At 34.2% G+C, this 25,685-nt stretch overlaps 1 protein-coding gene across 9 annotated transcripts in view; it reads right to left on the bottom strand.

Moving 5' to 3' along the window:
* The window catches only part of PDS5B (PDS5 cohesin associated factor B), a 197,207-nt gene that overhangs the window by 79,997 nt on the left and 91,525 nt on the right, over nt 1-25,685 (bottom strand). For 8 of the 9 annotated variants that reach the window (XR_012327578.1, XM_033843432.2, XM_073795032.1 and 5 more), the window contains 7 exons: nt 23,163-23,303; nt 20,863-20,978; nt 17,529-17,623; nt 12,925-13,070; nt 10,269-10,420; nt 8,900-9,013; nt 2,777-2,858 (listed from right to left, as the gene is read on the bottom strand). Coding sequence is in view for 8 of the 9 variants with exons in the window: in XM_033843432.2 (XP_033699323.1) it covers nt 2,777-2,858; nt 8,900-9,013; nt 10,269-10,420; nt 12,925-13,070; nt 17,529-17,623; nt 20,863-20,978; nt 23,163-23,303 (846 nt within the window). In the remaining variant the exon portion in view is untranslated. Of the gene's footprint in view, nt 1-2,776; nt 2,859-8,899; nt 9,014-10,268; nt 10,421-12,924; nt 13,071-17,528; nt 17,624-20,862; nt 20,979-22,058; nt 22,182-23,162; nt 23,304-25,685 lie in introns of those variants that run through there. The other variant, XM_073795035.1, reaches the window with a different exon arrangement.

Here is a 25,685-nt window from a genome sequence, read left to right as displayed (position 1 = left end):
CATTTTTAGCCTATCTCAAACAAAAAGTTGACAATTAAGTATATAATTCTGATTGAACTGAGGTATTCCTAAAATCGTTAACCCTGAGGATTATAAGGCATAGTCATGAAGCCACTGGGAAGACACTGGATGAAGACAATGAAGATGCCACTGACAGGTACAAAAATTTTCCAAGAGTGCTAGTTATTTGTTGCATCAGGGTAGTATTTCAGTGAATGAATGTGTTCATCACATTGTGCTGCACGTAATACACTCTGTAAAGTCACATGTATAAAAGATGTTTCTAAGAATACTAGTTATTCATTCCATCAGGTGTTACTAAAAAAAAAAGTCCCTGAGCAACTCTGCATAAAATACTGAGCTAGAGAAACATTGGGGTGAAAGCAACAAATCAAAAAATAAACAAATAAACTGTCCCTATTGAGAAGGAGCTTTCTAAAAGGAAGGAGAGACAAAGAATAATAGAATAGCATACAAGAGCTAATTCCCAAATATTTGGAACTTAATAGATCTGAATAGAAACATAAGATTTCTATTGTTTTTCAATTTGGGGGGAAAGAGGTGGTGTTGGCCTTACTAGAAGTTGATCCACATGAAAAAGAAACATCACCAACAAAGTACAATACTGCAGGGCTTCCCTGGTGGCGGCGCAGTGGTTGGGAGTCCACCTGCCGATGCAGGGGATGCGGGTTCGTGCCCTGGTCCGGGAAGATCCCACATGCCGCGGAGTGGCTGGCCCCGTGGGCCATGGCCCCTGAGCCTGCGCATCCGGAGCCTGTGCTCCGCAACAGGAGAGGCCACCAACAGTGAGAGGCCCACGTACCGCAAAAAAAAAAAAAAAGTACAATACTGCAAACTACAGAGTCACTTTGAGTGACACTGAGCAAATCAATTTAGTTACATGAAGTAGAAGAGCTACATTACTAAGAAAGAATAAAAACTATCTTAATCAGAAGGAATAATGAGGAAGCCAATGAAACATGTACTGATTATTATATCTAAGAGTCTTCCTGGTAAAACAGGCAGAATTATAAAAGTTAAACACAGCTTTGTATTTTTTTTCTAACTTTATAATATCTACTACAATTCTCAGTATAAAGTGAATATTAAGTAATAAGAGACTATGAATTCTCCTTTCACTAGAATTCCACTTTAGAGTACTATCCTCCTCCATTCTGTTTCTTCTTCATCCCCCACCACACATGAATGAGAATTCCCTCTTTGATTTGGATAACTTGTTAATTATTTTAAGATAATTTAAGGGAAAATACCACAAAGTGGAAGGGAATAAAACATTGTAACTGAATTGAGATTGTATTTTATTTCATGTAGACTGAACAGGAATGTCATGAGACCCTCCCAAGTTTTTATGAACAGGCAAAGGACAGAAGCCCCCACTAAATAAAATTTAAAGGGACAGTGAGAGTCAAAAACAAAGTTATTTTTGGTTACCGTCTCATACATCACACTGTTCAACATATGATCTACACACTTATGCTATTCGGCTGCTAATGACTTCAATAATGCCTAAAATCAGGAATAATTTTATACACATGCAAATAAGAACATTCTTGCAACTTTACCTAAAGGAAGTAAATTAACAAGTCTCTAGGAGGCAAAAAAGGGCACTTTAACCAGAGCTTATTATCTGAAACACATCAACACTGCATTATAACACTGACTAACACACGTTTATTTGGTTGAAACACACTAACTTAACTGGGATTTTCCAATTTTCCTCCTTCGCACAGAACGTACTGAAATAGCAGAATCTCTAAAACTAGTTTTAAGTCATTGACTATAAGGAAAAACTTCTTCTAGCAGGTTCAATATACTCAGGAATCACAGAAGGTTAAATTATGTTCAATAAACCATAAACAAAGAGGTCATTGTTAGCCTATAAAACAAAAATACTACTCAGTTGTAAGCTTCAATCAGGCAAGCAAGTGGTATGAAATGCCTTATTACTAGTGATTTAGAGGTTAAGAAAAAAGTGAGGTCACAAAAAACCACTCAAACAACTACTGTTAGCTTACTGATTTTTAGGGCAAATGGCAAGATTTACACCTAGGAAAACTGGAAATTTTCTCCCCTTAGATGAAACAACTCCATTCTGTTGACCTCTGTCCTATGAACATGAGGTGTATGTCGGGGGGGGGGGGGGGGGGGGGTGGTCCACTGTGCTTGAAAAAGAAACAAAAAATAACACTACACTGTTTTCCCTGGATGCAATTTAAAATGACCAGGCACACTGATTTTTAGATGAATTATACTTTTTATAGGCCTACATACAACATTCTCAAACAACATCAACTGGATGAATAACCACCATTAAATTATAATTATGAAGACCAGGTAATACATTAAAATTACCATATTAATTATAAGTAAAAATATCATGATACTAAACTATAATTACATGATATTAAAACTTTCTATAACCACAAGACTATATAAAGATGATGGGAGCATTTCAGTGTAGCAACATTAAGTGTAATTTTACTGTTTTCTATGCTTTCAATAATGCTGAGTTATTGTTTTGGTTTTATTTTTTTAATTTTAAAGCTACCAAAAAAGGCTTCATTCTGTGTACACAGAAGCACATTCTCCTTCCTGTTGGGTATCACCTTTTGCAGATATAGTAAATTTAAATTTTTCTAAGCAATAAGTTTCTTAAAAATTTCAGTGTTCTAAGTTAGAGATCATAGGTTCTAGAGTCAGAAGTGTTCCACACAGAAATAGCTGTTCAACACTAGCAAAAATGTTGATAACTTACTTTGGGTTGCTTAATTAAGTCAAGCAAATCCTTTACTTGATGTCGGAGCAGATTTTGACATTTCCACATTTCATTCAGTGCTCTGAAAAACACATACATAAATTTAAATAACAAAACGGGATAAACATCCTTCCAGAATATCCCAACCATGTTAATTTTTTCTAGGAGTTCAAATTACAAATGGAGATGACAGAGAAGGGTAAAATTTACAGGACTAAGCAACCGATGATACATGAAGAGAAAGAGAGAAGTCAAATATAAGAGATAATAACATTTGAAGAGATGGCTATATCAAAAGAAAGGGATTAGTGGTGGTTGTTTTTCTTTTGTATAAAAATAGTGAAAATCTATCATTAACTGGAACATGTTTGTAGGCAAGGGCATAGCAATGAACTGCAGAGATTACAAACTTAAGAAATAAAGCAATATTTAATGGAGTAAGGTCTTGTATTCAATAGCAGGCCGGATGAAAAGGAATAAAAGACACAAACGGAAAAGACTGAGCCCTGAGAGAATGGAGATACTTTTTCCTGAAACAAAAATATTATAATTTTACATTATATTATATACTTTTATTTATAAGTAATATTTATAAATTACATTATATGTATATAAGTGAACATTCATTTTATATGGCAAAAATTTTGATCACCATAACACTTCTATTGTTCTCAGGCAGAAATTTAAATCTAAAAAAAATTATATAGGTACTCAAAAAAATATACATAAATCACAGACAGCAGTTAATGTTATTTAAATATTAAGTTATAGAATATCAGAACCACTCACATTTAAAATTTTAAAAAGGAAATTTTCCAAAACCAAATAATACTTCTCATTGTTTTCAATTATCTATACTTCTATTAACCTCCATTATCACACATATGAAGCACTGCCATAAGAGTAATTTAATATAGAAGCATATAAAACCATATAAAAACACACTTTTTCTTTTGATAGACAAGGCAATTGTTTAATATTTTCACCCTCCTCAGCAGTATGTTTTAAAAATATCTTTGTATTTTTTAAAGGAGACAAATTAGCTTAAATTTGGACAATTCCTTCATAGTAGTCCCTTCAACATGGTACTGGCAAAACAACAGTACTGGGGCATTTTCATCTTGAAATAGCTAAACTTTACTGTCTTCCAGTTACTAAAGTTCCACAAAGTTTAACTGGCACACTTTACGAATGTAAACATTAAAACAAAAATGACCATTATCCAGAGGACTGTAAATAATTTTCAAAGAAACAGAGTAGTCATCTGTGAAATTACTTGTGAACTCCAAAGTCAATGAATTCTCTCCTTACCTATACATTTTATCACTACTTAAAACTTCTGAAAGCCCTGGATTTTGAAACTTGCTTTCACTTAAAGCAGAAAAATAAAGCAGAAATTATCTTATTTATTAACTTAAAGATGAAATCTTAAGCAATTCTAAAGCTTATTATAAACTATCATGGCTATAGCTTAAATCAAAAAGTGACCATCACTGACTAAGAATTTGTGTTATAACATTCAGGGGGAGCATCCTCTTGAGCATTTCAATTAAATTATATTAAGCAGCAAAGACAATTTGTCCTTGTGCTTTGCCTTTCTAAACAGTACTTAAGGAAAAAAAGTTGTACTAGTAGAAGCAGTATTACTACAATAGGAAGACAAATATCCATTTATTTAACATTAGCCTGAATTCCAGCTCTGTCACTAAATAAACGTGAAAAATCTGGATAGAGCCTGGATACTCTTCCATTTGTTAAGTGACATTTTAAGTAGACAACTAGTTCCCTCACTATGGCTTCTTGTTTGCACCAACATACCACAGGTTTGCGTCAGTTCAAAGAAACAAACGACTACCATTGGGCTGCAGTCAGAAACCTGTCCAAATGTTGAAGAGAAACTCTCCTCCAACCTTCTACTCCCAACTGGCAAATTACCCATCAGACTCCACAGTTCAAAACTATCTAGATGAGAGCCTGATCAATGAAAGAGAAGATCACAACCAGGACACCTGATACTACCACTTACTCTTGTCACTGACAGTTGTTCTGGGGAACTTGGGGGAGGTAGAAATACACACCATGATCAGACAGTACCCAAGCTTGCCTCTATTCTCCTTTCCAGTAATCAGTATACTTACAGTTAACCTAGGGACTTACCCAAAAGTGGGTACACATCAAAAAGTCTAAAATATAGGAAGTATTTTGTCTTCCCCAAAAGAACACAGATATAGAATAAAATATATGGCTCTTTCAGTAAATAAGAAAAATCCTTACCAAACAAGTTCTTAGCAGGAACCCACCTGCCAAGCAGCTACTTTATTTTTTTTTATTTTTTATTTTTCTTGCTGTACGCGGGCCTCTCACCGTTGTGGCCTCTCCCATTGCGGAGCACAGGCTCTGGACGCGCAGACTCAGCGGCCATGGCTCACGAGCCTAGCCGCTCTGCGGCATGTGGGATCTTCCTGGACTGGGGCACGAACCCGTGTCCCCTGCATCGGCAGGCGGACGCTCAACCACTGCGCCACCAGGGAAGCCCCCTAAGCAGCTATTTTAAAATACTTTTCAAACTAATTAGAGGTCACAAAAATTCAAATGACTTTCTGGGCTAGAATGGTAATGTAAATGAATGAAGTAGGACAGGTGTTATAATACAGAGTATTATATACAGAGGACTGTGGTGAAATTAGAAACATTAAGTAAAACATCAATATTATTAGTATTCAGGCCAATGAAAAAAATGAGAAAAAATGTGACCCCCAAAAGATTGGCAAAAAATAAGATGCCTGATAATGTTTTGGAGTAAGAGTATAAATTAGTATAATCATATTGGGAAATAATTTGACTAGTTTATAATGCTGAAAATGTGCATCCTCAGCAATTCCAGTCATAGCTGTATACCAGTGATCCTAAACCCTGGTTACCCATTACAATCTCCAGAAACGCTTTCCTAAAAACCCCAATGCCCACACTACACTCCAGACAAAATTAAATGAGGATCTCTGAGGATGAGATTCATGTGTCAGTATTTTTTAAACCTCTCCACGTGATTCCAATGTGCAGCCAAATTTGAGAACCATTCATAACCATACGTTAGAGAAACGCTTGCATGTGTATACTAAATTGAAAAATGTTCACAGTAGTACTATTTGTATTATTAAAAAAATGGAAAGACACAAATGTCCATTCTTTGCACTGACTCAGATTTGCAATGCCAAGATGATGGAATAAAACTGTGGTTTAATGACAAAGTAATTCAGTACCACAGTGAAAATGAATGACCCACAAGCTATACATATAGAGTAGATGAAGCTTAGGAACGTAATAGAGTGGCGTGAAAAAACAAGTCACAGAAGAGTATACCCACAATTATTCCGTTTTCATAAAGTTCAAAAACAAGCAAAAATTAAAAATATATTATTAAGGGATACATACATACATATGATAAAACTTTTTTAAAAGGAAATGAGAAACACAAAATTAAAGCTAGTGGTTTCCTCTGGGAGGAAGATAGGAGGATGAAAGAGAGAAGTGTTCACAAGTTGGGTGGTAGATTCATACATAGTTTTATTTTATTACTATGCTTCAAAACTCATGATTTGTGTGCATTAAATACTTCATGATAATAAGTGTAAAGACTTTTGGAGAAAATAATCACAGATAAATGTAAAGTTAAAGTGTAAGTAATAAAATGTTAAGAAGCATTAGGTGTATAGTTGGTCACTTAATTCCAAGAAGTTGATTAAAATAAAAAGTAATTTTAAAAACATTATCTCTCTCTCTCTCTAAGTATTTTAACTTAAAAGAGATAAATACTCATTCACTCACCAACCATTTCTGTAGAATCAATTGATCCACAGATTGGAAATTACTTTCAGCTTTTCCATGACATTATCTTCCAGTATATCTCCTATGTCACCATTTTTTCTTTTTAATTCAATCAAATGGACTTGTCATTTAAGTGATGAATGATATCTGATAAAAATATTTAGTTTTGAAACTGCTATTTATGTTTTGTGTATTCTATTTTCAATTATTTTTTATTTTCTTTTCCACTTCTGGTATTAAGGTTTTCATTAATTTTTTGCTCCTATGGGTTTAGAAGTTATACATTCGAATTCTATTTTTTTAGGGGTGACTCAAAGTTTTAATATGCACACTTGATTCATGGTCTAATTAATCAACATGTCTGTCCTCACTCTTATATGACAAAAGAACATTAGAACACTTTACCTGCCATCTTAACATGTTGTTATCTGACAGGGTCTACCCTGGCATGGGGCAGGGTATCCCAGGGACTCTCAAGAGAGTTCACATATCATTGCAGTGGTGTACACTGGCACAATATCAGCCTAGATGATAACCTACTTTTTAATCCAGACCCCAACCCCTTGTAAAGAAAATTTTATCCTATTCCTTCCTTCTGGATTCAATTTCCTTTTTTATTCTTTAGTAATTTTTTCAAGTAGGATTTATGAGTGGTGAACTCTCATTTTTTGCTTGCAAGTGTCTTTAATTCACTTTTACTCCTGAATGACAGTTGAACTGAGTCAAGGAGTCCAGATTGGATGTGATTTAAATAGGTTGTTTCAAATGGGATATATACATATCCTATCTCATCCATTCTAAGAGGCCATCAACTGCACCATGAAGAAAAGGATGCATTACAATTCCACAGATGCTAGCATATGAAAATTTTATGTTTTACAATTAATTATAGAGGTAACATATTTTACTATACGCAGTGGAAAAAGAATGAGCTTTGGAACCAGGAAGAACTGAGTTCAAATTCTGGCTTTGGGGCTTCCCTGGTGGCGCAGTGCTTGAGAGTCCGCCTGCCGATGCAGGGGACACGGGTTCGCGCCCTCAGTCCGGGAAGATCCCACATGCTGCGGAGCGGCTGGGCCCATGAGCCATGGCCGCTGAGCCTGCGCGTCCGGAGCCTGTGCTCCGCAACGGGAGAGGCCACAGCAGTGAGAGGCCCACGTACCGCAAAAAAAAAAAAAAATTCTGGCTTTGTCTCTTATTACTTGTGTAATTTTGTGCAAGTTCATTGATCTCTGTGGGATTCAGCTCATCATGTGTAAAACAGAAAAAAAAATCATTTATACTGGGAGTTTCCAAGCTTTTCCTATAAAAGGCCAGAAAGTAAATATTATAAGCTTTGTGGGTCATAAGGTCCCTGTTGAAACTACTCAACTCTGCCAATTGTAGCAGAAAAGCAGCCACAGTTAACACATATTCCTGTGCCTGAAGTACAGTGGGTATCAAGAAATGTACATTTCTCCCCCTACAACCCTTTTTCTCAACATTCCTATGAAAGATATAAATAGCATACATAATAATTTCCATGTGGGAAGTGCAGTTAAAAGTCCCATTAAGCTGTGGTAGGAATGAAAATTATATACAGCTCCGTATACTTCTAATTTCTGAATATTTAATCCCCATTAGCTGGGGATTAAGTTACACATTCACTGGAATACTGATGATCTAAACTTTCTGAAACCTAGAGCATATCCATCTCTAGGCCTCAATTTCCTAAGCCTCAGTACGATTCAATTAGCAATGCCTCTCCCATGTCCAAAATGCCAATTCCCTACAAAGCCATACAAAAGCACTTTTTGAATGAAACATGGTCATAAAAATGTATTTGTGCTTACCTTTATATCAAACTATAACACCATGTTGAGGCTATGCAGCACAAAAATATGTATCCTACTGCCCTACTCTATAATTCAAATCAGTATCAGGTGAAAATAAGAAAGTACTAATTTCACAATATGGGCCTTTCTAATGCCTTAAGGAATACAAACAAAAACAAAAGGTACATCAGCATTTCTTGAGACAACAATATGAAAATCTGGAGAGAGAAAAACTAAATCCTAAAAGATTCCATGTCAATCAGCTCTGTTTTTTAATTAGTTACAAAAATCCTTGTTAATCTCATGTTAATAGCAGTACTTTCTGAAAAAATATCCTATCCAAGTATTTTATTGTGTCTGACCATTTAAACAATGTTTGCATTACATAAATTGTTGACATTTAAAAATACAGTTGTTTTCTTTTCCATAAAATCCAACATACTGCAAAAGACGGAAAGAACAGAGTTTAACATTTGAAACATACTTCACAGCATTTAAATCCAGTGTGGCATACAAATAATATAAGCATTTCATCCGTTCTGTAGTTTCCAAATTGTGGGGGACCATGTATTGAGCAAAGATCCGTTCAACAAGCAATCTACGAAAAAACATAAAGTACTGTATTAATTTCTTTAAATGTACGTATTAAATATGTATGTAAATTTCCAAAACACATAAAGAACACATATAAAAGAGCTTCTTCTTTCTGAGTAGAGATGAGATTTCCAAATCAAAGATTTCTTTCTATAAGAAGAAGAGCCAAAGAAAAAATTTTAGCTGGATGTACTGGAAACAGTCCTATACCTAACTAAGATTAACTACTTCTGCATGACCTTGGGCAAGTTATATACCAGGGACTCAATTTCATTGGCTAAATAATAAAGGGTTAAAAAACTACACCAGAACCTTCCAAGTGACAAATTCTAAACATCTATAAGTTAACCATAAAGAAATGTTTAAGATTCTTGACTTTTTGTAGTGATCATCATGAAAAGAGACCTAGATAAAAGTAAAAAAAAGAAAAAAAGGAGAAAAGAAAAATTAAATGGTGGGGGGTGGGCAATGAAACCATAATGCAAATCTCTGTGCACTGATGCCACACGCTCAAAAAGCTTAAAAACGTCAATTTTCTAAAAATAATAACTATAAAGTCTCTTAGATAATATCAACCTAAGATACTCAGTTTCTGCTTCCCATACCTCTTAAAATTGTAAGATGTCCCACTGGTTCTTAATTTTCTCATTCTCACCTGTTAATAAGCAAGATCATTTGGACCCCACTAAAAATTCATCAAATCAATGCAGACTGCAAGCAGAATTTACAGTTCTACTAACTACTAAATCGCTAGGTTCCATATAAGATCTAACCTTACACACTGGAATAGAAAAATACAAAGATTATATTCAGATAATGTGTTTTTATATAAATTTATAAACTAGTTTTTTTAGCCTTGAGTAGGAATTGTTTGTATTTAAAATGTCTAAATCCAAAGGTTGTATACTTATTTTAATTTTATTTGAAAAAATGAATGTGAATCCTTATAACACAATTATCTATGAAACAAAATTTAAATAATTACATACACTCCTACTTTCAAATATTACTCTGTTAAAACACAGTATACGAAAATGACCATAAAAGACATATCCATCCCTAAAGTTATATGTACATTACTACTTCATTTATGGCTTTGGTGGGAAAGCAACTAGTCACTCACTACCTTTAATTTGCAGTAAAAACTGAGGAGGGAGTTTAAAGTTATAAAGAAAATAGTTAGCCTAAAACAACAGCTCAACAACAGTTATATAATACCAAAAGCACTAAACATTTTACATGTGGTGTCTTTAACTTACCTATCATCAATACTATTTTGATAATATATATGTAGCAATTTGTCTTTGATCCATGAAATCTGTTTTGCAGCATCTTTCCCAGCTGCTGATTGTAAAGCATATTTCTTATAGATCTGGGCAAGTCCCATCATGGCTTCTTTGCGCACTCTCCACTTAAAAAAAACAAAAATTTTTCTCGTAATTTAAAAGTGCCTCCATTATATTAATTCAGTAAAGTCTAGTTTCCCAGTTTTTTTATTTACTTTATACAATTTATTTTCATCATACCTCAGTTCCTGGATGTCAATCTGTAATGACTGTATGAAAAAACACAACTATCATTTTAATATATCTACTATGTCAAGCACAGACATCTATTAACGTGTATAAAGAATTTTAATGCTTTGATATCTTATACCCATTACCAATCCCTAAAAAACAAAACTCAATCACAATCTACTTAATGTCACTTAGAATGAGTGAGGGAAAGCATGCTACCAAATTGTAAAAGGCAAAGACAGTTAAGTGGATAAACTGTGAGCTATTCCTTATAGAGTTTTTTCCAAATTATGGTCTATATTAAGCATACGTGTATTAAAGGTATACATGACAATGGCTTTATCAGATGCTGAATGCAAAGACACATCAGTGGTTCATTTTGTATATCTGGCAAAGACGTTCAGGTATAAAGGTATTCAACTTTTTTCTAAAATAAATACATATCTGTTATAGTATACCTAACATTAATTATCTTGGTATGAGTTTAATCTTAAATTTTACATAAACACAGCACTATAATCAGTAGAGTGTAAGTAATATTAAGAACTTCATGAATCTGCGAAGATTATTAATTTTTCCTTTGCAGTCTGTCATTCACAGCAACATTTTTCTCTTGGTTTCTCTTTCAACTAATTACAGTAAATAATAGTCCTTATTTCATCCATCCACTGCATACATATTGAAATAAAAGACTTCAAAAGCTTTACTCATAAAATAAAAATTCAATATGTTTGTAAAAACTTTATCTCCAATTCCCTATCTTATCTCTAATTCCCGAAAGTGCTACTTTAGGGAAAATTTAAAGATATAGATAGAGCATATTCTAATACTGCCAGTAACATAAATATATTTAATTATTTTTTGGTACTCAATTAATATTTATATGAATGAACCAAGCAGTCCTATGATGAACACACCATGATGATCAAAAACATACATGAATTATGATCCCAATAATATACAAATACTTAGCTTAAATTCTAAGTTTAACTATGAAAAAGTTTACTTGAACACTTAGAAGGCTGTTATCCTACCATGATGCAAATCTCCTTTTCCTTCTTTACAGCTTTTGGCCTTTTCATTGTTTAATACCGTACTGAAATATTCAGTAACAACAAGTCTAAATTTATCAACTAAAATAAGTTGCTCTGAATACCTATAGATTTGGAGGGAAAACCATGCAATTCCTGTCCATGTATTCTCCATCCACAACCCACATGATCAAAGAGAGAATTAAATGATGGAGATAGCACAATCGACCATACAAGTGACTTTCAAAATGTTGTGAAGTTTTTACCTAGTTACAGCTATTCATATCTACCAAGAGGCCTCCCACTTTCTTTGCTTATTAACCCCTAAATACACCAAAGATTTTCATCCTTCACCAAAATTACTCTTAAGTCTAAGTCTGTAAAATCCATGCCATCAAGGAAAGGCAAAGGGGAGGAGGGGAGAATAAATATTCACTGAAACACTTACTGAGTGCCTAATACATTCTAGGCAACATGGAATACAAATGTAAGACACAGTGCCCTCTTCAGAAGCCACTAACTAAAGAGTGGAGCTGTTCAGTGCTCTAGAAGGAAGATTTGGGGTCATGGGAGATAGGCTCGAAGCATGCTGCTCTGCTGGGGTTAGCTTTGCCATGTTGAAAACATTTTTGGGACTTCCCTGCTGGCGCAGTGGTTAAGAATCCGCCTACCAATGCAGGGGACACAGGTTTGATCCCTGGTCCGGGAAGATCCCACACGCAACTGAGCAACTGAGCCCGTGCGCCACAACTACTGAAGCCCACGCTCCTAGAGCCCATGCTCCACAAAAAGAGAAGCCCACGCTCCTAGAGCCCATGCTCCGCAACAAGAGAAGCCGCTGCAATGAGAAGCCTGCACACCACAACAAAGAGTAGCCCCCACTCGCCACAACTAGAGAAAGCCTGCATGTAGCAACAAAGACCCAACACAGCCATTCATTAATTAATTAATTAAAAGAAAAAAGAAAACATCTTGTATTTTCCATTCCATAGAAATTATAATACAATCAGCTAGAGGACTATGAACTGATACCCATATGAAAGGAAAAAGAGAAAAGAGAAGTTGTGTTCAGAGGCCTTTTCAAAAGTCACTTACTAAAATTAGTGTACAGGTTAAACATCTGATTACTCTACCATTTAGAGCTGACCCATTTTGAGGATGAGAACAAATAATCCTAATAAAGAAAAACTAATAAAATTTAATGTAACAAAAAGTAAAATCTTCTCATAAACATTATTTTAGATATTAAAATGCCTCCCCCCCAAAAAGGGCTAATTACATTTAAATCTCAATATTTTCAAATGAAATACTATTAAACTTCAAGTATTCAAAATGCAAACCTACTAATAATTATTAACCCTACTTACCCGTTTGTCTAATGTTCTCTCTCTCACAAAATTAAGTAAGTGATCATTGACCAGAAGAATATCCTTTTTAGCAGCTGTAACTATAGACACAATAACATCATGTCTAATAGCTTCCTCAGGGTCATGTGACCTCACTTTAAGATACTCTGAAAGATAAAATTTTATTTGATTAAAATGAAACTTTGACAACTAAAATGTTTGAAAAGATTGCATAAGATCTTTGAAAGTAAACCACAACAAAAACAAAACCTAAGTAGAAGGTTCAATATTTCAAAAACATTAGGAGTAGGTAAGAGAGAAAGGGAGAAAGAGAAGGAAGAAGGAAAGAAGGTCAGTCCTTCAGGCAAAATACAGTAGTTTACATGCAACTGAGGAGTAAATCCCCTCCCCATTTGTGGGAGAGGGTAGTTAACTAAGGAGTTCCTAAACTCATTAATTCAACAAACCATATAAATGAACCAAGAAGTATATCAATGTTAAATATTTCACTTTTGTTTTTTAAATGGTTAAAATATTCAAGTCAAGTGGTTCTAATCGGAAAAGGCTAGAGAATTCAAGTTTCTGTCCCTTAACTATGTAAACCCTTAGTGAGGTTATTGAAAGAGTAAAATTAAGGTAATGGCAGCCAAGAAATAGGATTACAGGAAAGACCGTAAGGCAATTCTGTTTAACTGAACTAAAAGGAAGGCCAAAGGGAAGACAGAAGAAATGAAACACTTAACAATTACAAGTGACTAGAAGAGAATCTTAAAGTCAAAAACATGGAAGTTCAGATCTGGCACTGAGAAAGCTGAAAGAAAAAATTAACAATCTTCAGTAATGATATATTAGGTTTAAAGAAGAGGTACCACAAGTGAACATAAATTATTATTCAGCTTTTTAATTGTATGACCAGTAAGATAAAATTTCGTTGTTTGGATCTGGAGTAACATACATAGCCATGTCTATAAACAACAAACAGAGCTTATGATTGTGAATGGATTTACTGCTCAATAAATTAACAGTTAACAATATAATGCAAAAGCTCATAAAATCAATGCCCAGGTCCTAAGCCCCTCCACCTTGAGCATTCTCTACTAACAGGAACTATTTCAAAAAGTGTTTAAGACAATATGTCGCTAAAAAACTTCTGAAGAAATGGAAATATTATTTTATGTATCACAGAAAACAAGGTTATTTTTAGTATTGATTTCAAATGCCCCATGCTAAATATATCTCAAATTCATTTACCCCTCAAGATAAAGACAGGAGTTTTTATCTTTCGCTGCACTTGTTTCAAATGTAATATGTATTATTATTTCAGGTGTCACTAAAAAATGGAAAAACCAATGACACACCATCAATTTTCAGATACATCCTCATTTCACTAAAACAAATCATTCATATTAAACAGGTATACACAAGAGCTATTAACTTATAGATATTAACTGTGCAGAGGAAGAGAAAACAGGACAAAGAAGAAATTCTCAACAGTTAGCATGATGCAGCATCTAACAATACTCTTCCCAATATGGCTACGTCCCTCAAAACTTGGCTGAAGGCACAGGATGAAGCTCACAAACACACTATGGAGAAAAGAAGATAAATGTATGTTTTTAACATATTTATTTCAGCTCACTCCTGAAACCCTCAGAAAATGTCTTTTAAAAGGGACAAGTAACAAGAGAAGAGATCATAGCAGAAGAGATTTCTCACCAAAATTTTGGCAGATGGATGACTGGTAAATGCCCAGAGACAAAAGAGAAGGATGAAACCTAAAAGGGAAAGAAAAGCCATAGACAAGCTCATTTCCAGGGTAGAAGAACCCTGAAATTCAAGGTACCAAGCAATGAGAAAGGCAGAGATGAAGACAGCAGCTGAAAACATGGAATGGAGTGGTTGAAAATCTGCATTAATAGTTAGACCCCTAGATTTTTCAAATCTGTCTTTTAGCCAACCCTAAAAATTAAAATGTGCCAGGAGGCTAGAGACTAGGAAATACATAACAAGATAAATGTTTCATAAAATATGAAACTGTACACTATCCTTTGATAAAGCAAAACATTCAAAACAATGAGAAGGACTAAAAAGGTTATTGGTGAAATTATTCACATCTAAAGTATATTTCAGACAGCTATAAAAAAACAAAATATCTATTATTTAGCCAAGAGTAAACAATGCACTGAAGTTCTGACTATGGAAAAAATACTTTAAAAAGATAGAGACTATGTACAGAACTACTACAAATCAACAAGAAAAAAAAAGACGAACAAGCCAATTATAAAAGAATGGGTTTAAAATTTAAACAGATACTTCATAAAAGAACATATGTATCAATATGCACATAAAAAGATGACTAATCTCATTAGTCATCAGGAGAATGCAAATTAAAATCACAACAAACATCAAGACCTATGAGAATGGCTAAAACCAAAAAGACTGACCATACAAAATGTTGGCAAGGATGCTGAACAACTGCACCCTCAAACATTTCTGGTGCAAGTGGGAAATAGTATAACTACTATGAAGAACTTGGTCATTTCTTATAAAGTTAAACATACATTTACCCTATGACCAGCAATTTTACTCCTAAGTAGTTCCAAAGAGAAATAAAAACATAAATCCACAGGAACACTTATACAAGAATACTCACTGTAATCTTAATCATAATCACCCCAGACCAAAAACAACCCAGATATCCATCAAAAGAAAAAAAATGGATATAAGCAAATTATGGTGTATTCATACAATGAAATACCACTCTATAATAAAAAATAAAGTAATAATTCTTGGTGTCCCAAAGACACAAGCAATTAAAATTAAACTCCTGGTAGGATACTCTTTTCTGGGAAATCTGAATAGCCAAAGAGAAAGTATCTAAACTAAAGGTTTTCCAACAAACAACCCACCCTGATCACCCTACAGTGAAGTTCAGAGTGAACAATCCCATCCATACGCTCAGGGCTTTCTGAACAGCTTTTAATTTAGTCCCCCACTCTTAATAAAAGCCGACAGCCATGGATTGCCAAGCATTTGAGGAAAGCCTCTAACATGGAAAATACAGACAAAAGCAAACAAAAAGTGGGAAAAACAAGTGGGTGAAACAGACATTTTTAAGAAAACGAAAACTCCAAAATACTATCATTAGTATTCTCAGAGAATACTGTACCCATAACACAAGAAAAGGGTGCTCCAGAGTAAAAGAAACATCCAGGATAAAAGAGAAGGAGGAAGAGAAAAGGAAGAAACAAACAGACATACACAGACACACCCATGCACGCACGCGCACACACACACTCAGGGTCACACAGAAGGGGGGAGAAAAGAAGGGAAGGAGAGGGGGAAGGCAAAAGAGAGAGGAAGAACAAATCATCTTAAGATGAATGCTATAAATCAGAAGCTCACACACAGCGAGCAGTCCAAGTTCAGGTGTCAGCAGGTAGACAGAGGGTTCTCCAAGCAGGATATCTCCCAGAAAAAGCAGTTTAAAATGTACAAGTTGGTAAAATTTTAAAAAGAGTAAATAACTAAATAATAACAAGCAATAATATGAAAGATGGGAAGGTAGTGCTCAGGGGTAAACCATTCAAGGGTCCTGGATTGCTCAGAAAGAAGCTAGTGTTCTGATTAATTTCAGACTTTATTAATCAACTATGCAGTAAAAGCATGAAGGAGAATGTAACTTCCAAGCCCATATGGATAAAAAAGGAAAAATGAGAAGAAAACTAATCAGTTGGGCAGAAGAGAAGAAAAACAGAAATAAAAGAAGCAAAGAATAGGCATGCAAAATAGAAAACACAAAATAAGATAGTGGGAATAAGTTCAACTATATCAAATTCAAATTATTTCAATAAAATTTTCAAATCACATAAGAATACTATATATAACTTATGTACAGATACACATGTGACATAGATAGAAAAACATGAACAGAATGCACAACAAATTTAATAGAGAGGTTACCCTCTACAGAAGTAGGAATGAGAGGAGTTGTGAACAGCATTTCAACTGTATCTACAATTTACTTTCTTTTTTTAAACTCCTAAGCTAATACATCAAAATGCTAACATTTCTGAGGAAGACAGTGGCTGCTGTATTCATCCGTATTCTCTGAACTATTTCATAACTTTAAAAACCTTAACAGAGCAGCAACAGTCAGATACACAGTATTCTCATTACTATAAAAATGCAAAGTTCTGAAATACCTCATCAATATACAGATTTCAGAAAAGTTACCTCCATTAAGCATGGTTAAATTAGTTCATAAATTAATGACTCTCACCTAAGTTCTCAAAATATTAAAGACGACTGAAGTTCCATAATCTATTCAAAGTCAAGACCTGTTCAAATCCAAATGCCTGAAATACTTGTAGAATTGTTCTTAAATTAAGAAACCAATATTGTCTCTGATAATGCTACTTTTTATGTAAGTGCTTCTAGCCTATGTAGGTACTAGGAGGTAAAAACTGTAGCTTCACCATGATGATGAACTGAAACAAGAAGACTTCACTGAGAATCATCACAAAAAACAACCAAAAATAAAAAGGTTTTTTTTCCTATATATAAAACCAATTTTTTTCACCAAAGAGCATCTAGGAATATTTGCCATTATGGGTATACAGTACCTGTTAAGTCCTTTGCTAAATCAGGATGGTTCATGAGACAATGGCTAGCAAATTTCACACATTCCAGGCGGATTGGTACATGGATATCATTAAACCTGATAAAATATAAAGTCACAGAGTAATCTTTAAAATAAGAGAGAGAGATAAGTGTTTATCCTGCACTTACTTTATATTTATTTCTCTAATTAAAAGAAAAAACAATTTATACAGGATAATTCAAAGCAGAACCAGACTATTTTAAAAAAGTTTTTGATATACTATGTATGTAAGAATGCTTTGGAACCTCTATATTAAACTAGGTCAATCTCCTGTGAGAACTATGTACTTTTAATGAGGATGTTTAAACAGTACACAATTGGCTCAAATACAAGAACTGGAATGACAAAATTTTTCCTATAAATAGTATACTTTCTTTTTTGTTATATATAAATTTATTTATTTTACTTTATTTATTATTATTTTTGGCTGTGTTGGGTCTTTGCTGCTGCGCGCAGACTTTCTCTAGCTCAGGCGAGCAGGGGCTACTCCTTCGTTGTGGAGCGCAGGCTTCTTATTGCGGTGCCTTCTCTTGTTGTGGAGATGGGCTCTAGGCATGCGGGCTTCCGTAATTGTGGCATGCAAGCTCAGTAGTTGTGGCTCGCAGGCTCTAGAGCACAGGCTTAGTAGTTGTGGCGTATGGCTTAGTTTCTCCGCAGCATGTAGGATCTTCCCGGACCAGGGCTCAAACCTGTGTCCCCTGCACTGGCAGGCGGATTCTTAACCACTGTGCCACCAGGGAAGCCCTATAATTTCAAATGTATCTGTTTATGCAAGTATATTGTGTATACATAATACACATATACATTATTAAATCCCACACTGAAAAGAAAGCTTTTCCTCAAATTATTCTTTCTTAAATACAGAACATTCACAAATGTTTGGTAGATCTTGCACTAAACCCTGTATTACTTTATATGACTCTAAAATTGTGCCGAAATTACTCCTATCTATCATAATTATTTCCACTAATATCAAAGCAAATTTTTACATGTATATGTAAATACCTTAGTATGTATCTCTAAAAAGTTAAAACTCTTTCATTGATAAGTCATTTAAGTATCTTTTACTCATATTTTTTCCCTCTCTATCTTTTTCTTTTCCTTTGTAATCTGGTGAAGCAACTGTTTTGTGTTTGTGTGTGTAGTGTTTTTCCACAGTTTAGATTTTGATAATTTTATCATTCTGATGTCAATTAACAGGTTCCCCTCTCTCCTAAATCCTGCACATTAGGAATCAGGTCTCTAGACTTGATCATATTCAGGTTCATTTTTTAGCAAGACTACTTGATAATGGCATTGTGTTCCTCCACCAGGAAGCACATGATGCCTAGTTGTCTCTAAACCATTGATGTTCAAAGCCTATACACATAAGTTCATTGTGGACTACAAAGCAGTGGTTTTTTTTTTAAATCTTAAGTAACAATAAGAACGTTAAAGTGAAGCAAGAATTTTCCATTTGACATTTTCATGTCTTAGTTCTCGAAGACCAAAAAGTCTCCAAATCTTGTATCACCTAATACCATAAGAAACAAAATTTAGCATCAAAAAGAAAAAAAGTCTTCTGAAGGAGCAACAAATTACTCATAAAAGATTATTATTAGGAAACAAACTGCTTTATGAAGTACACTCAAAAAAATCTAGTTTATAAAATCTAGTCTCTGGGGTTTCCCTGGTGGCGCAGTGGTTGAGAGTCTGCCTGCTGATGCAGGGGACACGGGTTCGTGCCCCCGTGCCCCGGTCCGGGAAGATCCCACATGCTGCGGAGCGGCTGGGCCCGTGAGCCATGGCCGCTGAGCCTGCGCGTCCGGAGCCTGTGCTCCGCAACGGGAGAGGCCACAACAGTGAGAGGCCCGCGTACCGCAAAAAAAAAAAAAAATCTAGTCTCTGGTCTCATATAGTTTCCTGAGTGTTCTGAACCCAAGTACTCAATCCCTATACACTTTAACCTTTCTCAACTAAACATGTACCAAATAACCATTAAAAGACATCTTTAAAAAAATACTCTAGCTCCCTAAAATTGGTAATAATGTGCAAGTTTTATGTCATTAATAAAAGAAGGAAAAATTACAATGTAATCAAAAGGTAAAAAGTTTAAATTAGAATTTTTCCTCCTAAAATCCTACAAAGTCTGGCTAATCCAAGTCCTGATTTAAAGATATATTAAATGTCTATATGTAAAACTGTATTTGTTTTAGCACATTAAATAAAACAGATTTTGATTTTAGTTGCACAGTTTAATTAAACAAACTATTTTGCCCTCTTGCTCATTGTATTTAAGGGGAAAAAGTCTAGAAATCACACTCAGAATGACAATGGTTTAATATTTATTAGTTTAACACACCTTGTTAAATATTATTATTGAGCTACATAAGAGATAAGAAAACAGAGTAAGAATTTAGGGCTTAACATATAAAGGCTTATATGATTTGACAAATTAGAAAAACAAGACCAGAAGAGATTATCTTTATCATAATCATTGATAGTTCTGGTAACAAAATGGAAAGAAAAGTGGTGATGACAATGCAAATATTTCAATACAAAGAAAACAGAGTAAGAATCTCAATCCTATTTACTTGTTTATTTACAACTTAATTGCATGATTTGTTATAAGCATAATTATAAAAGGGAGAAAAAATCCTCCTCTATCCTCAGGGTCAAAGTAGGTTTCAGCCAGGGCACTTGGAAGTGGTTTTAACATATTCAAGGTCGGGGTATCTTTAGAAAAGTAATAAAATAAACCCCTCTCACAGAAAAAATATAGAAACACATTCAAAATTTTGCAACCGATTTCAGGAGGTTTGTGGATCATTAAAAGCATATAAGAAGCCCAGGTTATCATTTCCTCATTATCATAAGAAACGTAGAAAGGAGGTTAGTAGGAGGAATATACATAATCATTTATTTATTCATTCTATGGATACCCTTTTATCTTTACAATGTCTCCAAATAATCTAATTAAATATAATTTCTTTGTGGAGAGGCTGTATCTCACCATGATGTATTTCTGGTTGGAATTAATCAATCACTGCTATGTAACAATACACTTCAATTTCATGATTATAATACTTTGTGAGATAGTTTTTTAAATGTATCATCTTTTAAAAATTAATGAAGACAAAATAAGAAGGGGAAACTGTAAATATGGCCAATCACCATTAGCATTCAAGAATTTCAAAATATAAAACCCCTCATTTTTATGATTTCAGAAAACAATCTTAAATGTGGGTGCTGTTTTTTAAAATAGTAAGTAGATATAAACACATATTACTGTTAAACAGGACACCAAAATCATATACCTGCCCAAGTAACACTGCCAAAGTGGTTTGTTTTGAGAAGCCAATTCTGAATCCTTTGCCCCAAACATTTTTGCCAGTAGTTTAACAACTTGAAGGCGTTCCTCATTATCATTGCTCTAAAACAAAACACAACCACAGCTTTAAAACCATGAGGTAGATATACTGAGAATACTTTTTCCCGATTTCCCTTAATCTCCAATTCCACAGAAAACTTTTTATTAACTTCAGCTGAAAAATTATACATAAAAATGTTTAATATATTTTTCATAAAATTAAATGTTACCTTAAATATTCTAATCATTTCAAATTACATTAAAGGAGTACTCTCCTACATGAAAATTCATCCCAAAGTCTGATTAAAATTTAGTGGCCTCTCCTACAACTGAGGCTTGTTTCCATTCAAAATCAAAATCAAAAACTAACTTGCATCAAACCTACTTGGGACCCTTGAAAAACTATTTGTGGTCTTTAAGAATAGACACTGATAGAGGCCAGTCCTACAGTAAACAGAGACTTATGTATGAAGGTACTTGTTAAGCCCTTTGTAGAAATAAATATGCACTAAATCTCCCAACAGGAGAGTCCGTTCATCTACATACACCAGATTCATAATGCAGTTCAAGGACATGAGGAAGCCTTACACATGCAAAAACTAAAGTTTCCACTTTATATAGAAAATGGGTACTCTGGGGATGAGAACTCAAATTTTATTACTGCTTTTGGTACCTCCAACAAATGACAACATTTAAATGAATGAGCCAGCTACAATACTAGACTTGAACACAAAATGTGACAGAGATTGTTAAAAGCACTAATATTCAAGGTACTTGGATGGCACTGTACAGATCTTTTAAATTTTAAACCAATGCCAAAGCCCAGCATTTAAAGCCCCCATGATATGACCCGACTCATCTCTATTATTTGATTATTCCTCTAAAAAAGTACGTTTTAACCCTGGCTGCACGTTAGAATGACCTATAAGGCTTTTAAGAAACAACAAACAAACAAACAAAAACTCATGTCTGGACTCCATTGCCAGAAATTCTGATCTGGGTTAATGCCTGGACATCTGTTTGTTTATTAAGGCTCCACAGATGAAGATTCTAATGGGCAGCCAGGAATGATTTAAACTTACTTTATGCTACCATGCAACTGTAATTCTTTGTGTTCTGCAAATTCACCCAGCACCTTCCTACCTCTATATGATTCTGCATGCTGTTTCCTTTGCTTCAATTGTATGCTGTCTGTATCTTTTATGATACTTATAATATTTGGCCTCTTATTAGATATGGATTTTTTCCTCTTCCTCCCATAATAGATGTTAAATTTGCTGAAAGCAGGGATGATAATTCTTATTTTTGTATTTCTTACAGTATTCAATATTTTTATTAGAGAAAATCAAAGCAACAAATAATTAAAGGTATGACTGCCTTTTGCCCATCAAAATTGCTAACTACATGAAAAAAGGGGGTAGAGGAAGGCCAGTGAATCAAATGTTTCACTTGAGAAATACACCAGAAATATGCCCCAGCATAAAATGAGAATAATTATTTGCTGCATTTTGGGGGTATTTACACTACCAACATAAACTGTTTATTTTGTAGTTTTCAAAGAGACAAATTCAAATTTTTAGAAACAAGAAATACAACACAGAAATCATTTAAAAACTTTTCTGGGTGGTACAGTGGGGTTCATCAAACAGTATTAATTATAACCAGATTTATTTAATCTTTATGTAATAATTTGAAAGAGAAAACATGCCCCAAATCTGCAAATGAAACTCAATTTTATGGCATAATTTAATGGCAAGGCAATAAGGACGTTACCGAAAGATTCCAGAAAGCCATGTGAAAAGCAAAGGAGCTTTCAAGATAGGCTAGGCAAGTACAAGATAATATTCATAAAGGGAAAATATTTCACCCTATGTGGATAACAGATCCTAAACTATTTTTATGGCACATCAAGGGGTCTTGGGAACCACTATAAACTATGCCTTAAAAATGTAAAAGTTTGATGTATACCCATGACCTCAAAAGTTAGTCACAACCCAGAATTTATCTGGAAAACATCTGAAGGAAAATATCATTCTGCTAACCATTAATTCATCAGATTTTATCTGCTAGGCACCATGCCAGGCACTGGAGATACACAAATATGCAAGGCACAAACATGTAAATAAATAACAGTAATACCACCACATGGGTAACATTCAGTTAAAACCACTATAAGGATTAAAAATCCACAAATAATGTGCTTTGCTAATCTGGTTGATAAAACCATATTATTTTTAGAATAGTTACCTTCAATTTAAATTCAAGCTGGGGTAAAACTGAGAGCAGCAAATGACTGTCAATATTATAGAGCTCCAAAATTAAGTCAAAGACATGCTCTGACAAATCGCTGATAGATGTTTTCCCAAGCATCAGAACCTGATTAAAAAACTTTTGAGAAAGAAAATTTATCATTAATAGAAACAACATAGATAAAGTGAATTTTCTGAAATTTTATTATTCAATTAAGTTCATTATCGTTCTATACAGAGTCAAAACAGGCATACTAAAACATTTTCTAAGAAGGTGGGAAATCACTACTGGCTACATAAAACATGGAATTCACCTCATACATATTAAAAGACAAGCAATTTGTACTGACTCATCAATTAGCATATCAATAAATACCCTACCTACCAAATACACTTTATTCCACATTATGGTACTTACCATATTTTATCCTATATTACAGTTATTTGTACACATGTCTTAGTTTCTCTACTAGATAAATTTCTTAAGGGCAAGGGATCACATTTTGTTCACCACAGCAGTATGGGAGACAACAGTATGGAAGACAAAGCCTTACACCTTCATAGTAGAAACCAATTCCATTTTTAAAATACGCAATTTTATATTTACAAGGCAAAACAATATCTTTCTAATACTTTGTCTTCTTTTATATTCTGATAATGTATATATACATACAAAGTTTATAGCACTAATTAAAGTCCAATTAAAAGCACATACAAACACAAGGAAAATCCAAATGTGAACAATTTTTTTCTATAAGCAGCCAGCACTAACTAGTTTGCACATTCATTCATCATATTACTACTGAAAATGGTAAAAATACATGGCATAATGATCAAGTTCCTTTCTATTTAAAGTCTTCCAAATATGTAAAAAATTAACCCAGAGCATATCCCACATATTCTCCACAGTATCTTTTATCTCCTTGAAGAAGGAATTAAGGATTCTTTACACCACACAAGCTGCCCTGATCTCTTCTTTCTGTGACAGTTAATAAACAACTTGGCTTAATCAGGTTTTCTATCTGGAAAGTACAGTCAGGACTATACATTTCAATGTCTCCTCTGATTACTTTTAGTTCCTGTGTTGTTCTTAAGTTTTTTAGATCTATGAACCTGTACCAACCACCTAGCCATGAAGGGATAAAAAGAAAAAAATTCTATTCTACTATTCTTTCTTTATTGGTTTTAAAAATAACTTGTCTGTCTTCCATGTTCATCAATTTTGTGGGAAAAGAATTTCATGACACCAAAGGTTAAATTCTCATTCAAGTTGAAGATAAAGTGGCTTCGTTGTTTCCATTTGAAAAATTTCTCCTGTTTAAAAATGATAAATCTACCTTTCTTAACAGAAAATAATCCTTTCCAATCTGGCCATCTTGGTGATCAAACCATCCTCTTCTTCTATCAGTCTGGGGAAAACTCATTTGAAAATGGGAAAAAACAAAACAACAACAACAACAAAAACCCAGTGTAATGTCCTACAAATTCCATCAAAAACATTTATTTGACACTTATAATCTCCATCTATCTCCAAATCAGTCTTCACTGTATAACAAGAAACTGATACACTGCCTGACAGAGGTATCCAAAATAGATTCAATAAATGAATGAATGATATGTAACAGGTACTATAATACAACTATAGGTGAAACAACCTTCCTGAGGGTATGCAATTCAGTGAAGAAGCAGATATAGATTTGAATAAAGTATTTCCTACCAAAAAACATTAGTCTTTTACTTACAAATGGTAACTAATTTTCACATAACAAATTAAATTATAACAACTGCCTCCTAATGAAAAGAGTAAGAGGAGTAAGTTAAAGGTCGATAAGAAATTCTACCTTAGATTTAAATGATCAATTTTAATTACAAAAGTGCTTTCACATCAGTTAACACATTCTCTACCATCAACCCAAGCATTATTAACTCCAATAACTAAGGCTAAGTGAGATTAAGCAAATTAACCAAATTTTACCTACATCAAGACAAGCTTGATACATTTTTTCAATCCAACAAAATACTTTTGTGCTATCCCCTAAAACTTGTGATTAAAAAGATCTGGTAAAAAATAACAACATTACCAAGAAGTGATCCATGTAGGATATTTTTTGAATTGTCACTATATACTTTTCATTTTGATACTGTTGTACCTTTTATATATATATATATATATGTGTGTCTATATATGTATATATATATATATAGACACACACACACACACACACACACACTTTAGTTTCATGAGTTGTCAAGTTACAAAAAAATTTATTTTAAAAAGTAATCTAGGGCTTCCCTGGTGGCGCAGTGGTTGAAAGTCCGCCTGCCGATGCAGGGGACACGGGTTTGTGCCCCGGTCCGGGAAGATCCCACATGCCGCGGAGCGGCTGGGCCCGTGAGCCATGGCCGCTGAGCCTGCGCGTCCAGAGCCTGTGCTCCGCAACGGGAGAGGCCACAACAGTGAGAGGCCCCAACACCGCAAAAAAAAAAAAAAGTAATCTATAACGCCACAGTGACTTCTTAA

Source organism: Tursiops truncatus, chromosome 18, assembly GCF_011762595.2.
Source record: "Tursiops truncatus isolate mTurTru1 chromosome 18, mTurTru1.mat.Y, whole genome shotgun sequence".
Taxonomy (NCBI): domain Eukaryota; kingdom Metazoa; phylum Chordata; class Mammalia; order Artiodactyla; family Delphinidae; genus Tursiops; species Tursiops truncatus.
Note: the sequence above shows the minus strand (reverse complement) of the source record. Positions and strands in the feature narration are given on the sequence as shown.